The sequence below is a fragment of the Perna viridis genome, chromosome 5 (assembly GCF_037379345.1).
Source record: "Perna viridis isolate PV_CMFRI_1.1 ecotype Kerala chromosome 5, ASM3737934v1, whole genome shotgun sequence".
NCBI lineage: Eukaryota > Metazoa > Mollusca > Bivalvia > Mytilida > Mytilidae > Perna > Perna viridis.
In genome coordinates, this window is record NC_142449.1 from 19,954,772 (window position 1) to 19,970,872 (window position 16,101).

General features: G+C 31.9%; 1 protein-coding gene across 1 annotated transcript; it reads right to left on the reverse strand.

Annotated features, from left to right (window-relative positions):
• Positions 1 to 267: 267 nt before the first annotated feature.
• Positions 268 to 15,346, reverse strand: LOC148616438 (cell adhesion molecule Dscam2-like). The gene is made up of 15 exons (XM_088585076.1): positions 15,252 to 15,346; positions 13,202 to 13,501; positions 10,196 to 10,486; positions 8,396 to 8,704; positions 7,939 to 8,235; positions 4,925 to 5,224; positions 3,722 to 4,045; positions 3,341 to 3,457; positions 3,062 to 3,080; positions 2,661 to 2,743; positions 2,278 to 2,293; positions 1,864 to 1,940; positions 1,248 to 1,263; positions 755 to 843; positions 268 to 422 (listed from the first exon to the last, which is right to left on the reverse strand). Exons 1-14 carry the CDS (start codon positions 15,307 to 15,309, stop codon positions 759 to 761), a joined length of 2,292 nt encoding a protein of 763 aa, XP_088441202.1. The 5' UTR covers positions 15,310 to 15,346; the 3' UTR covers positions 268 to 422; positions 755 to 758.
• Between the last annotated feature and the right edge of the window lie 755 nt (positions 15,347 to 16,101).

Genomic DNA, 16,101 nt, shown 5'->3' on the forward strand with positions numbered 1-16,101 from the left:
AACGTCACTCATTTTAAACCCTCTCTAATTTTTGAAAGATGCCTTAAACAACAGCCTATCCGACTTTCTACAAAATACGATGCCGGATAGCTTTTTCCAGTGCACCCATTCCTTGTTAACACATTCTTGTTGGTTTTGTCCACTTTTTTCCAAGTGTTGATCGTTATTTTTATCATTATTATTATTATTTGTTTTATATTTAGACAGCTCAAGTAATTACAATAATACAATTCGATTTCAAATTTAAAGTACTTGTTTTGAAAAACATATGATATTGAAATACATTTATTCAACTAAAAGAACAATATCTACGTCCATAGGGATATAAACTATCCTATAACACCATCCATCGAAAGTCCTACTCAAGGGTCTATACAGTGTTGATCAAATCAGTGCATTGAAATACAGCTTTGTTCTGGACTCTGAAATTAAATTAAGTATCATTATTATATCACGTTTTTGTTTTTATATGTAATATGAATACATCCCATCAAGATATAACAACATTATTAAGATATGGAAGAACTTAAATCATTAAAAAAGAACCTTGAAGTTTGCATGGTATAAACTAAAATTGCAACAATTGTATATACAGATAGCTTAATTATTAGACAGCCAAAGACTGTCATATGAATTGGCACATAATTAGACCTTCACCTTGTAAACGTATTTCCAACACTAATTTATATTTTTCATTTTTGATATAATGATATACGTAAAAGAGAAGACAAAAGTGCAATCAGTTAATACATGCATTTTTAATTTTCATCCAAGTCCTCATAGACATTAGGTTTGTCTTTTGTTCCTACGGTTTCATAATTTTGATCAGTCTTGGAATGTAATCTTTAGAAAAGAAAAAAAAGTATATTCAACATAGAATTTGGCCGTCGTTTAATACATGTATGCTTTTTATATTTACATTTAAAACTCAAATAAAATTATATACCATTGCCTTCTCGTTTTGTAAGAAACAAAGAGTAATCGAGGTAACCAAAGTAGAATAAGCGTCCTCTGCTTTTTTAGATACAATCGCTGAGCTGCTCATAAATAGTCTTGTCCGGGCTAGACGAAAGAGGAAAGGGAAACTATGACACGTTGAACAAATGGTGCATATGGATACATTGTAACGATCCACGAGAACAGAACATTTTCGAAAAACATATTTGTTTGACACAACAGGAGTAGAACTTAAGACATAGAGTTGTTTTATATCTATTTAGTATCCCAAACATAAACTGTATACTCACACATCAGAACTGCTATCTACAAGAGGAAAAGTATTAAAAGACAGATATTATGATGTTAATAGTAATATATCGTTATACTTTTTCACTCATGTCGAACTTTTGTTTTTATCTTTGTGTATACGAACAATTAATTCACGGTTTCACCGGACGACTATATTGTGGCTATATTCTACATACCTTTCAGTTGCGTTTAACAGACGTCGTATATCCAACCCAGACTTGACTGCTTACGAGCAAACCGGCGGGTGTTTCTAGAAAAGCAGAGGACGCTTACCCTATCGGCGCACTTGCTCCATTCTACCAGTTTTCAGTGGAGTCCGAGTTGCTCATTTGATTTTGTTACTTTGTATGTATGATTTTAGTTACTTCATGTTCTTTGATGTGTATGTATGTTTTCAATATCTGGTCTTTGTCCATGGATTACATTCTTTTGAGTATCGCTATAACCTTGGTTCCCTTGATTATTTATTCATATCGAATGAAAACTTCAAATTATGTTGTATTTCTTTGGTTAGACATAAACAAATGATAAAGCCCAATAAAAAAAAAATCTTTTTGTTTTATGCATACAAGTTTCATTGGACGACTATACTGTGGCTACGTTATATGTACATACTTCTCAGGTTTGGTTCACATACGTCGTATTCATTTGGTTTGTCTTTCGTTCCTAATGTCTCATAATGTCGCAGTTCCCTAAAATTAGATGAAAAAATTGAAGTAAATTTGCGAAAGAATAATGCTCAAGTACTCTTTGACATTGTGTATTTATCGTTTTTATATTATAATAAAACTCAATGTATTACATCAAAGATATTGAAAATGTAAGTTTTATTTTCATTTACCCATTCATTTGTAACATGGAAATGACAAATATTTGTCAATTGAAAGTATTCTTGACCGACTTTATACATTTTTCGCAGAACTGCTGCAGGTTCTTAATTGCCTGAAAATTTGAATATAAAAGTATATAATTTTACATTGAGAGAATAGCTATAAGATCCTTTAAGCCAATACCAATATGTGAACTTACCTATCAGAGTCATCATCTGAAAAGGTAAAACAGAAAGAGTAGAGAACATGATAGTACTGTAACGTTCAACTGAAGGAATCATAGTTGCAGTGTAACTTTGACACTTTAGGTTTTTTTAACGTACACCTGTGACCACTGTTTATACATGCTGATTAGAATGTTTATAATTCCTGACATATACACCGATTACTGGAAAAGTAGCAACCAAAGTTAAATAGTCCCAAGTTTTTATTACACAAATTAAACATGATAAGGAACATTTTTACCGTCTTTTTTAAATGAATAGTCATTGTCTCTTGTATGTCAATAATACAACTACGAAATGTTCTATAACTCTGTTTGATAACATTGTACGAATGTTAGATAACAGTTATAAATCATACCTTTATCAACTGCATCGTCTGAAATATTGTAATACACTTCAGGGAAACTCCTTCCATTTTTAGAATCCACATTTGACGAACTTCTGTAATATATCTTGTTTATACAACTCGAATTGGAGAGAGCAATGGAAGGCAGCATACTAACACAACACACTCAGTACCATTTGACAACAACAATATATCTGAATTGGCATTATAGAAGCTTTAAAGTTAACAATCTGACTTTTTTTAATGAAAAAAAAACTAAAGCAGTATATATTTAAAATGACATGCACTAAAGAAGAACACTAATTATTTAGCGTAAGGCTGCCAGGCCTGTATAACAATTATTTTTGTTTTAAATGTATTAAGTTTAAATCATCTGATTAAGAAACAGGTTGAGCATGTCATAATTGACTTACTTCATTGGTGATCTTTTATCTGCAACAAACATTGAAATAAAGTTAAAGACTAAAATAATCAAAAAGCTCCAAATTTACATGGATGAAAGATGAGTATATAAAATTTTATCAAAACATATTGAACAACAGATATAAGTAACAAATGTGTAACATTATTGAACCTGTAATTAAATAATTTGAATGGTGTTTTAAATACGGATATAAGGAATGCACCTCCTACTTGTGGTATTTTTCCCAACATCTTTGCCTGTAAACCAATTATGAAAAATCATTACGTACCTTTCAATATTTTATATGTTAATATACAATTGATTACGAGTGAGATGATTATTACTGTTGACAGACCAACGGCAACACCAACCAACGTAATACTGTCTGTATTAGACGAGTGTTGACCTGAAATGTATTTTTTCCCATAGAAAAGTGTTATACGAAAAAAGATGTATAGAATTTGATGATAAAAGATTGAACATCTTATTTACAAACTACTCAAAAGTGTATGATTTTCATTTCTAAATGTACATGCGACATTAGGGTTAACGTTAACATTATGCTCTTTTTCTATACCTCTTTGGCTATAAGTTATTTACCGTGATTTCAGCTATCTAAATTAAAAGGTAATTGTACAAATATACAGTTTTTGATAACAAAAATACCTACTCATTGGCTTTGTTGTGACATTTTCAATGTTTGAGGGATGGCTTCTGTTGAATTTGTGTTCTGCATAAATTCTGATTTCATAAAATGTCTCTGATTTTAGTCCTGTCAAAGTAAAAACGTATAATTTCGTAGAAGAGCATCGACAGTTAGAAGCATGGTCCGTCATTGGAACAACTGTGTCTTGCCATTGAGGATTATTTTTGACCCGATACTGTACAACAAACATTTGTTCATGTCCGCCGTCAAAACCAGGAATCCATTGTAATGTTATTGTAGAGTCTGTAATGTTTGTTTTCGAGAAGTTCAAAGGAGTCACAGGTGGACCTTTTAAAAGGAAATATAATTCATTTATCAAAATATTAGATTTGGGAAATAATTACATATTACATCAGAAAGATACATTTGTAATACATCTTTGGTTTTTTGCTTTTTAACTCTCACATTTATCACTTAAACTGATGAATTGAAATTATGAGTTATCGGCAAATACCGAAGCTTCAAAAAAGGAGAATAATTCAGAGACATCTAAATCAATGTACATACATAAATGTCGAAAAGGAAACAAAAGTAATTTACATTTACAATGTAACTATAAGAATGAAATGTATTTACTAATGAAACTGACCACAAGGAATAAAAGACACCACTGATACCCCCTTCCCCCCAAAATAAATCAACAACAACAAAAAAAAAAACAAAGAAACAAAAAAAAAAAAATAAAATAAACGAATAAGAAAAAGAAAAAAAAACAAACAAACAAACAAACAAAAAAAAATAAAAAAATAAAAAAAAATAAATAAAACACTTACATTATGGCGAAGCCATGAGTATTACAAGGTACTCCGGAAGGGTAAATCTGCTCTGCTCCTCCAGTGGAAGCAGTCAAAACTGGGTATGATCAAAGTCTATTTACTATAATGTGAGTTTTCCAGTATTGTGTAAAGAGGGCTTTTATTCTCTCTTCTCAATCAGCGTCATTCGCCCCTGACGAAGGCAGTTAGACCGAAAATGTGCGCATCCCCAAAATAAGTTGAATATTTATCTGTATTTTAATAGCATTTAGCTCTATCAAATGCTATGTTTTACATTGTTATTTAATATATATTATTCATATGCATGATGAAAATAACTTGTTTGTATATTTTTCGTTCAGATGTTAACTATGACAGTCAGATCAACTCAAATACAAAATGTAATACTAACTTGCTGATATAAGAACAACCGAATGTTCCACATTTTGCCCGACACCATTAGCTAGTCTTAATGTGTAATTCACAAAGTCCTGTTCCTCCAGATTGCGTATTGTAAGTGTCAATCTGTAGCCATCTACCTGTACCTTTGTATTATGGAATGTATCCGTCATGACAGCAGGGACATCAGTAATAGTGTATTTAGCAGATGATGATATTGTGTTTCGCCCTTTCAGCCAGGTCAATGAAGTGTACTTTGGTTCACTGTAAAGGCTGACGTATATTTCAACATCTTCTTTGAACTGCCCAAATTTTTAATTGATAATTTCCACTATGAAATATTGGTGATGCTTAAATAAAAAAGCAAACAAATAAAAAAGCAAACAAAAAAAAAATGCATAATTCATGCATTTCAAACTTTAACATACTTCAGACGTGTATAATTTAGTCTTGGCAAAATATTCAATCAAAGACAACACCCTTACAAAATAATACGATACAAATATACGTCTACAATTTAGACTTAATTTAGTTTGTCTATTAAATACGAAAATACCAGTCACATATATTGGAAATTTCTATATATTGTACACGTGTTCAAGTAGTAATCCTCATCAACAGTATTTGAATCAAATATATACGAAGTACTAATTTAAAAACAAAAATCAATTGTATGCAAGAACTCACAAAAACAAAACTATCGACAAAGAAAACCAAAGCCATAACCGCGAAGTTCTACTATGGACAATGTAATGAATGAAGCCTCAGTGTTGTAGGCATTTTGAAATGTGTAATACTGCAAACTTTGATAAAAAATAAAGAATAAAATCTGCTGTAATGCAGGGACAGACAAGTATGACTACTGGATTTGTGAATGCCGTAGACGACTTTGGTCCACCATCAGTAGCATTGACCTAGAGGTTATCAAACACAAAATACTATTCTTTTATGTAGCAAATTTCGATATGCTAAACGAATGTGTCAATGAGTAAACTCTCATCAGCAGCATTAGAATAAAATACATAGGAAAATCTAAATCCAACAAATAATTTTGTGCAAGAAGTACTCAAAACCAAAGCTATCGAAATAAAAACCAAATCCCATTTCCGAGAGGTTCTACTATGCGTATGCAATAAAGCCTCAGTGAAAGATTAAATTGTATCTTAACATAATCAAGATATTAACAATTCGCTAATCTGATCCTTCTAAATGTGGGAGAAGTATTTTTCTGGGGAGATAAATGCAAATGCAATTTCATCAATTATCGGTCATAGCCAAAAGTTTCAAGTACAATACAATAAATCAAATTAAATCACGCAATCGAACAATGCCTGTTAACAGGGAGATGATGTGTTACTTAGTCTAAAAGTCACACTTAGTTTACATTGTCAACGTCAAACTACAAACCAAATTAATAGCTATAGAGTTGTTTCGATTTTTTTGTGTATATCTGTTGTGTCTTGAGGGCAATCTGAACTGATATATTTCCAGTTTATGGGATGAATATGCCCAGATCAGTAACAAAGGACATTTCATTTTCTATATCATGACCACCAACTCAACAAGGTTTGTGGACTTGCTAGGAATTTTTGTTCGTCTAATAGATACTGACGAGGATTTAAATGAGATTATATTGTATTTTTTTTTTAATCATTTTTAATATTGATATCATTTTTTTTCATATGACGACACACATGTGATTCAAAGGAATATATATTTGATAAGGAACAATTTCAGCCTGTTCGACAGAATATATAATTTAATAATCAACATATATTTTGATTATATAAAGCCAAAATAGTCACCAACGTAAGACACATTTTCAACTAGCAATGTTTTATGGGAACAAATTGTGCCCCTTTACTAGCTGACCTATTCCTTCACTCTTATGAGGCTGACTTTATAGCTGATCTGATCAGAAAGAAAGAATATTGTTTCGCTAGATCCTCCAATCTCAGTCTCCGCTATATAGATGAAGTGTTATCTTTAAACAATCCTAATTTCGGGGATTTGATACATCGCATCTACCCAAAAGAATTTGAGATAAAGGATACTACAGACACTGTGAAGTCAGCCTCATTTCTTGACCTACACTTAGAAATCGATGGTAAAGGAAAACTATTGACCAAAATTTACGACAAACGTGATGACTTTTCATTTAGAATTGTCAACTTTCCTTTCATCTGTGGCAACATCCCTTCGGCACCTGCGTATGAAGTGTTCATATCACAACTTATACGTTATGCCAGAGCTTGCCGAAACTACGCACACTTTTCGTATCGCACTAGAACTCTAACAAATAGGCTTCTGGAACAGGGTTATGTTGCTACAAGATTGAAGTCATAACTACATAAGTTTTATGTTCGTCATCATGATCTCGTGGATCGTTATGGTGTATCCATCAACACCATGAAAACTGATTTATTCAACGGGTCATAGTTTTCGTTTCCTCTCTTGTCTACCCCGGACTTGACTTTTTTATGAGCAACTCGGCAGGTGTTTCTAGAAAAACAGAGGACGCTTACCCTACCGAAGCACCTGGTCCATGCTCCCAGTTTTAGTGGAGTCCGAGTTGCTCATTTTCTTTTGTTACTTTGCATGTATGATTTTAGTTACTTTATGTTCTTTGTTGTGTGTGTCTGTTTTCCATGTCTGGTTTTTGTCCCTGGATTACATTCTTTTGAATACCGCTATAACCTTGGTTCCCTTGATTACTCTTTTACTTGTATTTAAAACTTTTACATAGCACCTTGTCCTAAAAAATAAGCCACAAATCCGTATGTTTACACATTGTCTTAGTTGGGAGCCTCAATTAGCAACATATAAAACCGTACTTACTAAAAGCATAGTTTAGTACCCTAGAAAACCTTGAATTTGTACACATTGAAACACGCTATAGAGTAAATGTATCATACCCTTATTACTTTCAATTTGAAATATTGTATTGGTATTTATACAATGAGGTTATAGCATATTTAACAAATTAGAAACATTGAAAACATTAATTAATTGCCAACATACTCTAACCTTGAGACACAGCAAAACCCGTTGCTTGTTGGTTAACATTGCCATCTTTATCTTTGATGCCATTACTAACTGTACAAATATACTCTCCTGTGTCCTGGTATCTAGTCTCCTCAGAAGTCTGTGGTAATGTCAAGGTGCTGTTCCCATCTAACATGCGAATTATTGTCCCGTACTTAGATTTGTGTTTCCATTTTAAGAATGTATAACTTACCGGATTTCCGTAAGCGTTACAAGTGATTTGTCTTGATATGTCACTTGGATTATAAGTCTTGTTTTCTATTGATACTGAAGGAGAAACTGAAATAAGAACAAAACAACATTTTATTACCCTTTTCAAATTTCAAAATCATTTTAAGATATGACGATGATTCTGTTTTTATTGATACATTACATTAATAATCTCATAATGAAGCAAAGTACAAACTTGGAAACTTAAAAAATCCATACGAATAATTACATTTTATATCTAAAGTCCTGGACTGGGACACGTAGCTACCGTCAGTTGCTGTATTTCTAAATTCACATGAAAGTCTCCTCCCATTATCACTCCTATCCACACTGTATGTCAATGAAGATGTGACTGTGTAGGTATCAGTAACTGTGTCATGTGTTGATTGTTCTGCGTGTGATATGATATCAACATCATCTAAGGACCATTTCACTTTAGGTTTAGGTCTACCACCAGATGATATACAGTTTACTGATAATGGCTTTGTCTCTTCCATAACAAGTTGATTTGAATGAAATAAGGGCGAGAGCGGTTTCACTAAAATCAAATGCTAGGAGTATTGCTTCAATTATTTCATGCACATTATTGTATACGTTACAAATAAATAATAATACAAATTTAGAATGATGCAAAAACAATGTGTTAAGCACCAACTATTCATCAAAATAGTACAAAGAAACTCTAAATCAAACTAAAATGAAATTATGCTTTTAATTACATACATAAATCTAAAGCAATTTACAGTTAATGAGTATAACTTTGGAACACATGTTTTTCAGAGAATATTCAAGGCAGCGTTTGGATATAAGACTGTTCCTTTAAATAATGTTTCATCTGTTTTATTTTCCAATGATCCGTTGACCAGTATCTAGTCTTGCGTTGCCATTCAACTATTCTTATTTGTTATTTCCATACACGATTTTGTTATCTGAAGCATTATGTTCCTAATATAGAACCATTTTTTTTACTTTTACTACTGAAAACAAGATGATGAAAAACTTTTGAGATTTTTGTATCGAATGGATTTATTATAGCAGTTTTTAACACCGACAAGTTAATATGCACTTGATTTATCAATATCATAGTACAAGACTTTCAACATTGATCTGTAGTGCCAAAAGACTTATCGACATCAGATGTAATGAGCCTGACAATCTTACATTTAGTGACTTCTACAGTAATAAATATAGTCTTCAAATATAAAACTTATCATGTCCAACACCGATAAATAGAAATAAAAACATATTTAATATGTACCAAGTGACAAATAAACACGTGACAAACTTTGGTACATCAACTTATCTAATATGTACCCTTTACTTTAAGACAATGGTGTGAGTATGGTAGGACTTACAAATGGGAAAACGAATGTAGATCATGCAATTTTAGCCTATTATTTCTTCTTAACTTTTGAAAACAAGTATTGCGTTTGTGAATCGTTGTTATTGTTTTATCTTAGTACCATATCTAAGTAATTTGTAAATGCAAAAATACCAGTTTTATATATTGTAAATTTCGGTATGCTGTACACGTGTTTCAAGGAGTAACCTCTCATCAGCAGCATTAACATCAAAGATGTAGGAAGATCATAATCAAAATATTAGTTTTAATCAAGAAGTACTCATAACCAAATGTATCGAAAAAGGAAGCCAAATCCATCACCTAGAGGTTCTACCATATGCAATGCAAGGAATGAAGCATCGGTGTTTTACGTATTTTAAAATTGGAACACTGCAAAATTTCATAATAAATGGTAGATATTATGTGATATTATTCGGGCTGAGACAAGTTTGACTATTGGGTTGGTAAATACCCTCGGGGACCTCAGGTCCACCAGCAGTGGTATCGACCCAGTCGTTCTTAAATGCAAAAAAAATACCAGTTTTATATATTGTAAATATCGATAAGTTGATGTACGTTCATTTCCTTAATACAGTTCACATATATTCATTCTTACGTAATTTTCAATTGTATGTCTTTTTAACTACAAAAAAAAAAAGAAATGAAATAAGACACATAGAAACTTACAAAATAGATAAATAGCTGCTGTATCTGATTTTGGAAAATAAGAAATACTTTGGTATCCTGCAAGACATATCACTGTACGACCGTCTTTGGACCTGTCAATCTTAGGTATGGTATATTGTATCGTCCGGGAACTACTTTTTGATGTGTAGTTTTGATTCCATATCTGTAGTACCATATCAGGTGCTAGATCTCCACCAACTGCTGTACAACTAACTGTCATATCTTGTTCCTCTGTTCCTATCAGTTTATTGTCTGATGTCTTATTGCCAATAATGACACTTGATGGACCCTCTGATAACAAACTTTTTAAATATATTTCATGCTTTAAATTGTTTAAATACACATAATCTAAAAAAGTGTATACAAGATATTAAAAAAAAAAAAAACTGATGATGCTCAAATATTCCCCTACTATCATACAGATCAAATTGATGTTGTAATGACACAAGCAAACTTAAATTATTTACATGAACAATGTTCATTGCAAATTCTCAATCCGCTACTACAATGTTGCAATTTAATATAACAAAAACGTAACGAGCATGAACAAGAATTTAAATAAATTCTTTAAATCAGTCCTCGCGAATTAGTAATAGTAATTATTAAAAAAATAGTATAAAGAGTATCCGAACTATATATATATATATATATATATATATATATATATATATATATATATATATATTCTATACGTTTACATATCTTCCCTGTATCATTTTGATCCGATGGAGCAGTGTAGTGAATAGAGTCGTCACATTCTGAGACTTTTGTACAATATTGATTTGTTGTGACATGCATCATTAATTTGATCCTCTATCCTACATAATAACATCTAAATGAACTGTCCCGTACTACCGTACATCGTGTACGAGGAGGAATGACCCGGCCAGCGAAAGCTATATTTTTATATAGCCTAGCTGGCCGAGTTGTCTAGGGCGCTGGACCTTGTGCAGGCGGTGTTGCCATAGATTTCACAGCGGTACGAGTTCGACTCCTGCGGAAGGAACGACCGAAAATTTGCATCGCAAATTTGACAGTTCTAAGATCGTTGGAGACTTTTTAGAGACCTTTCTATACGTTTACATATCTTCCCTGTATGTATGAGTCTGAGACGTTTGTATATATATATATAGTATCATATTGTTCGTCCGTTGGCCCATCCAAATTATTAGTTCGCAATTAATTAACCCCCCTGAAAACGCACAATGGTATTGGATCAATATTTCGCCAATTCTTTTGAGCGAGATTACCTCTATAAACATCTGTGCAGCTCCTGTTTTTCTTTTTTATCAGAATAACGTTTAGGGTTTCCCGATGCAAAACATGGATTTATCATCTGGTTACCAGGCTGGAGGTCAGTTTCGTATCTCCTCCGAGACCATAAAATGGAATCTGACGAAACTTTCATACATTCGTTATCGAATGATGCCATTGTGCACCTTCTATTTTTTTTTTTTTTTCTGATTCACTTTTATATAACTAGTCGACCAGTGGACATCTTCTAATCTGTATTTCCGCTAAAACTGTAGAATTTTTAATCTGACTGACTTACTGTGTTTCCTATATGGTGTCCGGATTGGGGAGTGAGGTATCTTTAAGTGAGCATTTTTTCATAGTGCTTTTAAAGTTTTTTCTAAATATATTTTATATATGTTCATGATGTTTTAAGTTATTTTAATGATAAATGTGGTAAAACAGCATTGTTTATTGTTTTATTGAATAAGCTTAACAAGAAAACTGGGCAAAACCTAAAGAAATTACTTTTAAAAAAGTTGAAAAAAAAAAAAAACACAACAACCAGGCTCAACATAATTATCTGTACAGATCATATTATAACGTACATGCATAATCAATGTATTTTAGTATTTTATTGCATCAAACAAACTTTGGAAAGGCTATGTATTAATAGTGAAATGCAATGACATTTCAAAATAACGTAGAGTGTCTCAGATAAGTGGAATTTTGATCGTGGTAGTACATGTCATAAGTAACAAAAGAACATGTATTCTTCACTATAACTTTTACTGTAATGTAACATAAGTCACTAATGTACAATATTGAATATGCTCATTTTTATCGGTATTTAAAATCAAAAATCGAATTAAAAAATTCTCAAATAACACACAACACTCTGTCTGTTTTACGAAAATGATTATCATTCCTAATTTACTTTGTTTTAAGAAAAAAAGAATTTATCAATCTTACGACATGAATGGATGCGTACGCGTCCTTTCCCGCTCATTTTCATCACCGGACAGCCATTTTACCTAATTTAATTGTTTAATTAATTTACTTCATTCAAATTTAAATATTGTTTTGAAAGTACACAAGTAGGTGTAATCAGCATTTTAAACGATACTTCAAACTGTTCGGGTTGCACAAGAGATTTTCAACTTTTCATATTAACATATATAAATCATGATGGATTAGTTTGGATTAAACATAAAACTCTTTGATTATACAAATTTGACAGTGGTGCATTAGTACATCACCGCTGGAAATAAATCGGGGTATTCATTCAACTACGCATGCATGTAAATGTTTTTAGGGATGTGTCCGGTCACATTTTTTTTTGGTTTTGATATATATTGCAGATTAGTGCGAATATTGATAATTTAAGATGACTATTTCATTTCCTTAATTACTATACCAGTATTCTTTATAATTGTTTTTCAATTGAATTTTTGAGACTGTAATTGGCGAATCAATATTCAAAATCATTAGCAACGTCAAAGTAAGCTAACGTCACAAGGAAAAATGATTTTCGATGTAAGAAGATTTACACTTATCTCTTTTTTCAAAAGGTCTACATTCTTGGTACTTAAGACGAAATATATCCATTACTTTTTGGATTCAAAATTGATGTTTTTTTCTATTTAAACGTGCAATCAATTAGGATAGATTTTAACCCCAAAGTCATATTTTGCATACCTTGGTTTTCTCCTGGTTTACAAATATTTAAAGCTGCCGATTAGTATGGCATATTTTAACCCGGCAATATCATACCTATAACAGTGAGAACATGATCGTCTTTATTTCCACCAACAGCACACTGGTATATCCCATTATCAGATTTCTTGACATCAGAGATACTCAGATGATACTCTCCTACGTTGTGGTTACCTGTGATGGTTACACGTTGCTTTATATCGGAATTGTCCTTAAGAAATACTGTGTCATTAAATGAAAATGTAACTGGAATGTTAAGTATTTCCTTAAGCCAAACTAACCCTTGCGTAGAACTAGCTTGGTACTGACATTTTAATTCTACCGTTGATCCTGCAACTGATGTACGTTCTGTCAATCCTATGGAAATAGAAGAGAAGTGCTGTTATAGGAAGCAGGGATATTATCGAAGGTACAAGCGAGGGGAGAACAATGAAACGTTCACTTAAGGGAATACACAAGCATCCCCTCCAAAAACAAACAAACAAACAAACAAACAAAAAAAAACAAAACAAAACAAAACACACAAACAAGCAAGCAAACCAATAACACAAAAAAGCAAAAATAAAAACAAAAACAAACGAAAAGAAAAAAAAACCACAATCACACATCCGCGCCATTTGAACAAAAGGCTGTTCTGGTGATCATAAATAAAGATGGAACATCGTTTAGCGAGCTCTTTTGATCAGTTTCCGATATATAGATGACGTATTTTCTTTTCACAGTCCTGATTTTGGTAATTTATATGCTGCATCTACCCTAATGACCTTGAGATAAAGGACACTACAGACACTATAAAGTCGGCCTCATCTTTAAACCTACTCTTAGAAATCGATGGGAAAGGAAAACTCATGACCAAACTGTACGACAAACACGATGACTTTCATTCCGTGTTGTAAATTTTATCTTTTTCTGTGGCCAAATCCCGTCAGCACCTCATGGTAGAGCTTTCTCATTTCTACTCATCCATTTGTTAAGCAAGAGGTCGCCGAAACTTTTTGTACCATCCTAGACCTCTAGACCCTACTGTAACATCTGGTCCTTTATTGTATGTTTTTTTGTTAGTGTGTATATGAAATATGATATGTGGTATCATTGCTAAGAAGAGAGTCATCCACCAACAGCAAAGCAATGAACAATTAAACTTCTACAGGTCACCAGACGGTCTTCAATGATATTAGACACTCATACCATAAAGCCAGCTGTAAAAGCCCCCTAAGTACATGAAATGAAAGTATTGATAAAATACGATAGTCGATCTAATCTATGTATATCTTCCTAGTTTTGTCTTTGACCTTTCTTTTCTTTTGGTTAACATTTGAATCTTGGTTCCCTTGGTTATTCTCTAATTCTATATTTGTTCGAATAAATAAGGAAAGCCTGCATATAGAAACATATTCAATTTGAAAGTATAAGTATATGTTAAGCAATGGCTGGTGAAACATGGTGACAGAAATACATAAACCTCATAGTTTTTATTGTTACATAAGTCAAATACTACACGATTCAGTTGATAATTGGGTCAAAGTGATATGCTTATATGCAGTACAACATTGCTAATCATATAGACTTTCTTCCACAGACAAAACGGCTAAATTGACCGTGTAAGATACGTTAATATACATCAAAGCTGTTTTAAGTAAAGAAACTCAAGACGACTCTTAATCAGACTTGCTTATTATAGCATATATTATTTTTATGTATAATATATCACAAAGGTCGGCGTAATATAACTGAGGCAATTACCTTATTAGATAACTATTGAATTTAGAAATCCTTCACTATCTTTATAACGGTTAAGATAATTGAGAACGAATTCCTCATAATGATCATCAATTCTAGAACCTGGTTTCAATCTGACAGGAAGTTTACTTTTAATGCCAAAGTAATATTTAGCAATGACCTCTTTAGTTTTGTATCGTAAGCAACATTAAATATGTAAAGTTAGCATCTGATACTTTTGTTAAATTATGAAGAAACAAAATTATTAAACTTTAAAAGGCATGGTTACTTTAAAAAAAAATCAATATATTCTCATGTGTCTTCTTATATGTTACACCATATAACCTTAATACAAATATCGTATGAATTTCTAATATAAACGACCTACCGAACCTGATAATATTTAGATAACACAGCAAACATAAATTGAAAGTCTTTTGAAACATATTTGTTGAAAATGCACTTCCTTGTCACAAGTGTATTCTAAACAGATCGGCAATTTTATCCATAAATAGAAATAAACAAAATGTCTATTTTTAATTCAAAAAATGTTTAAATCATGGCATGCGTAGGCATAATAGTTTAACAATACAGTGCGACATATAACTCCAAAAGCAATTAAAATACGTTTTCCACGAGTTACATGCAGTCAATGACGTTTTTCAAAACAATATTTCCTAACGATTTGTCAAAACCTTACCTTATCCCAGAAGCATGTTACAAACATATACATGCATTCAGCTGAGCGACGACGACGTTAACGTGGTAATGTGATGGAAGATGTTACCCAAATTATTTGCATCTATACCTTTGTTGACAAACGGCATTGGAAGAAATGGTCTTTTTTCTTCATCTTGACTTTTCACACAAACTGGTTTAAAGAGTCTGTCGAAATCAATATCCTAAATGATGGCAACAAATCTGTATAATCTACATTTGTTAGTTAACAGAACAACATTAAAAAGGATTCACATACAAGATAAGTACATTTGATTTAATTTAAGTATTTAGTTTTTCTTTAGTATTTTACTTAAAATCTTTTGATTTTGCAAACGTTAAGCACCGAAAAGGTTTTATAGGAGCTGATGATGTACATTCTCAGGTTTCAAAAGAAATCTGAATTTAACTTTCATTTTCATGTATTTTATTACAAGAATTTTCATTGTTGGTTGTTTGAATTAGATGTTTATATTGTTTTCTTTCTGCTTTTGAAATTTAACTAACCTTGGATATTGTAA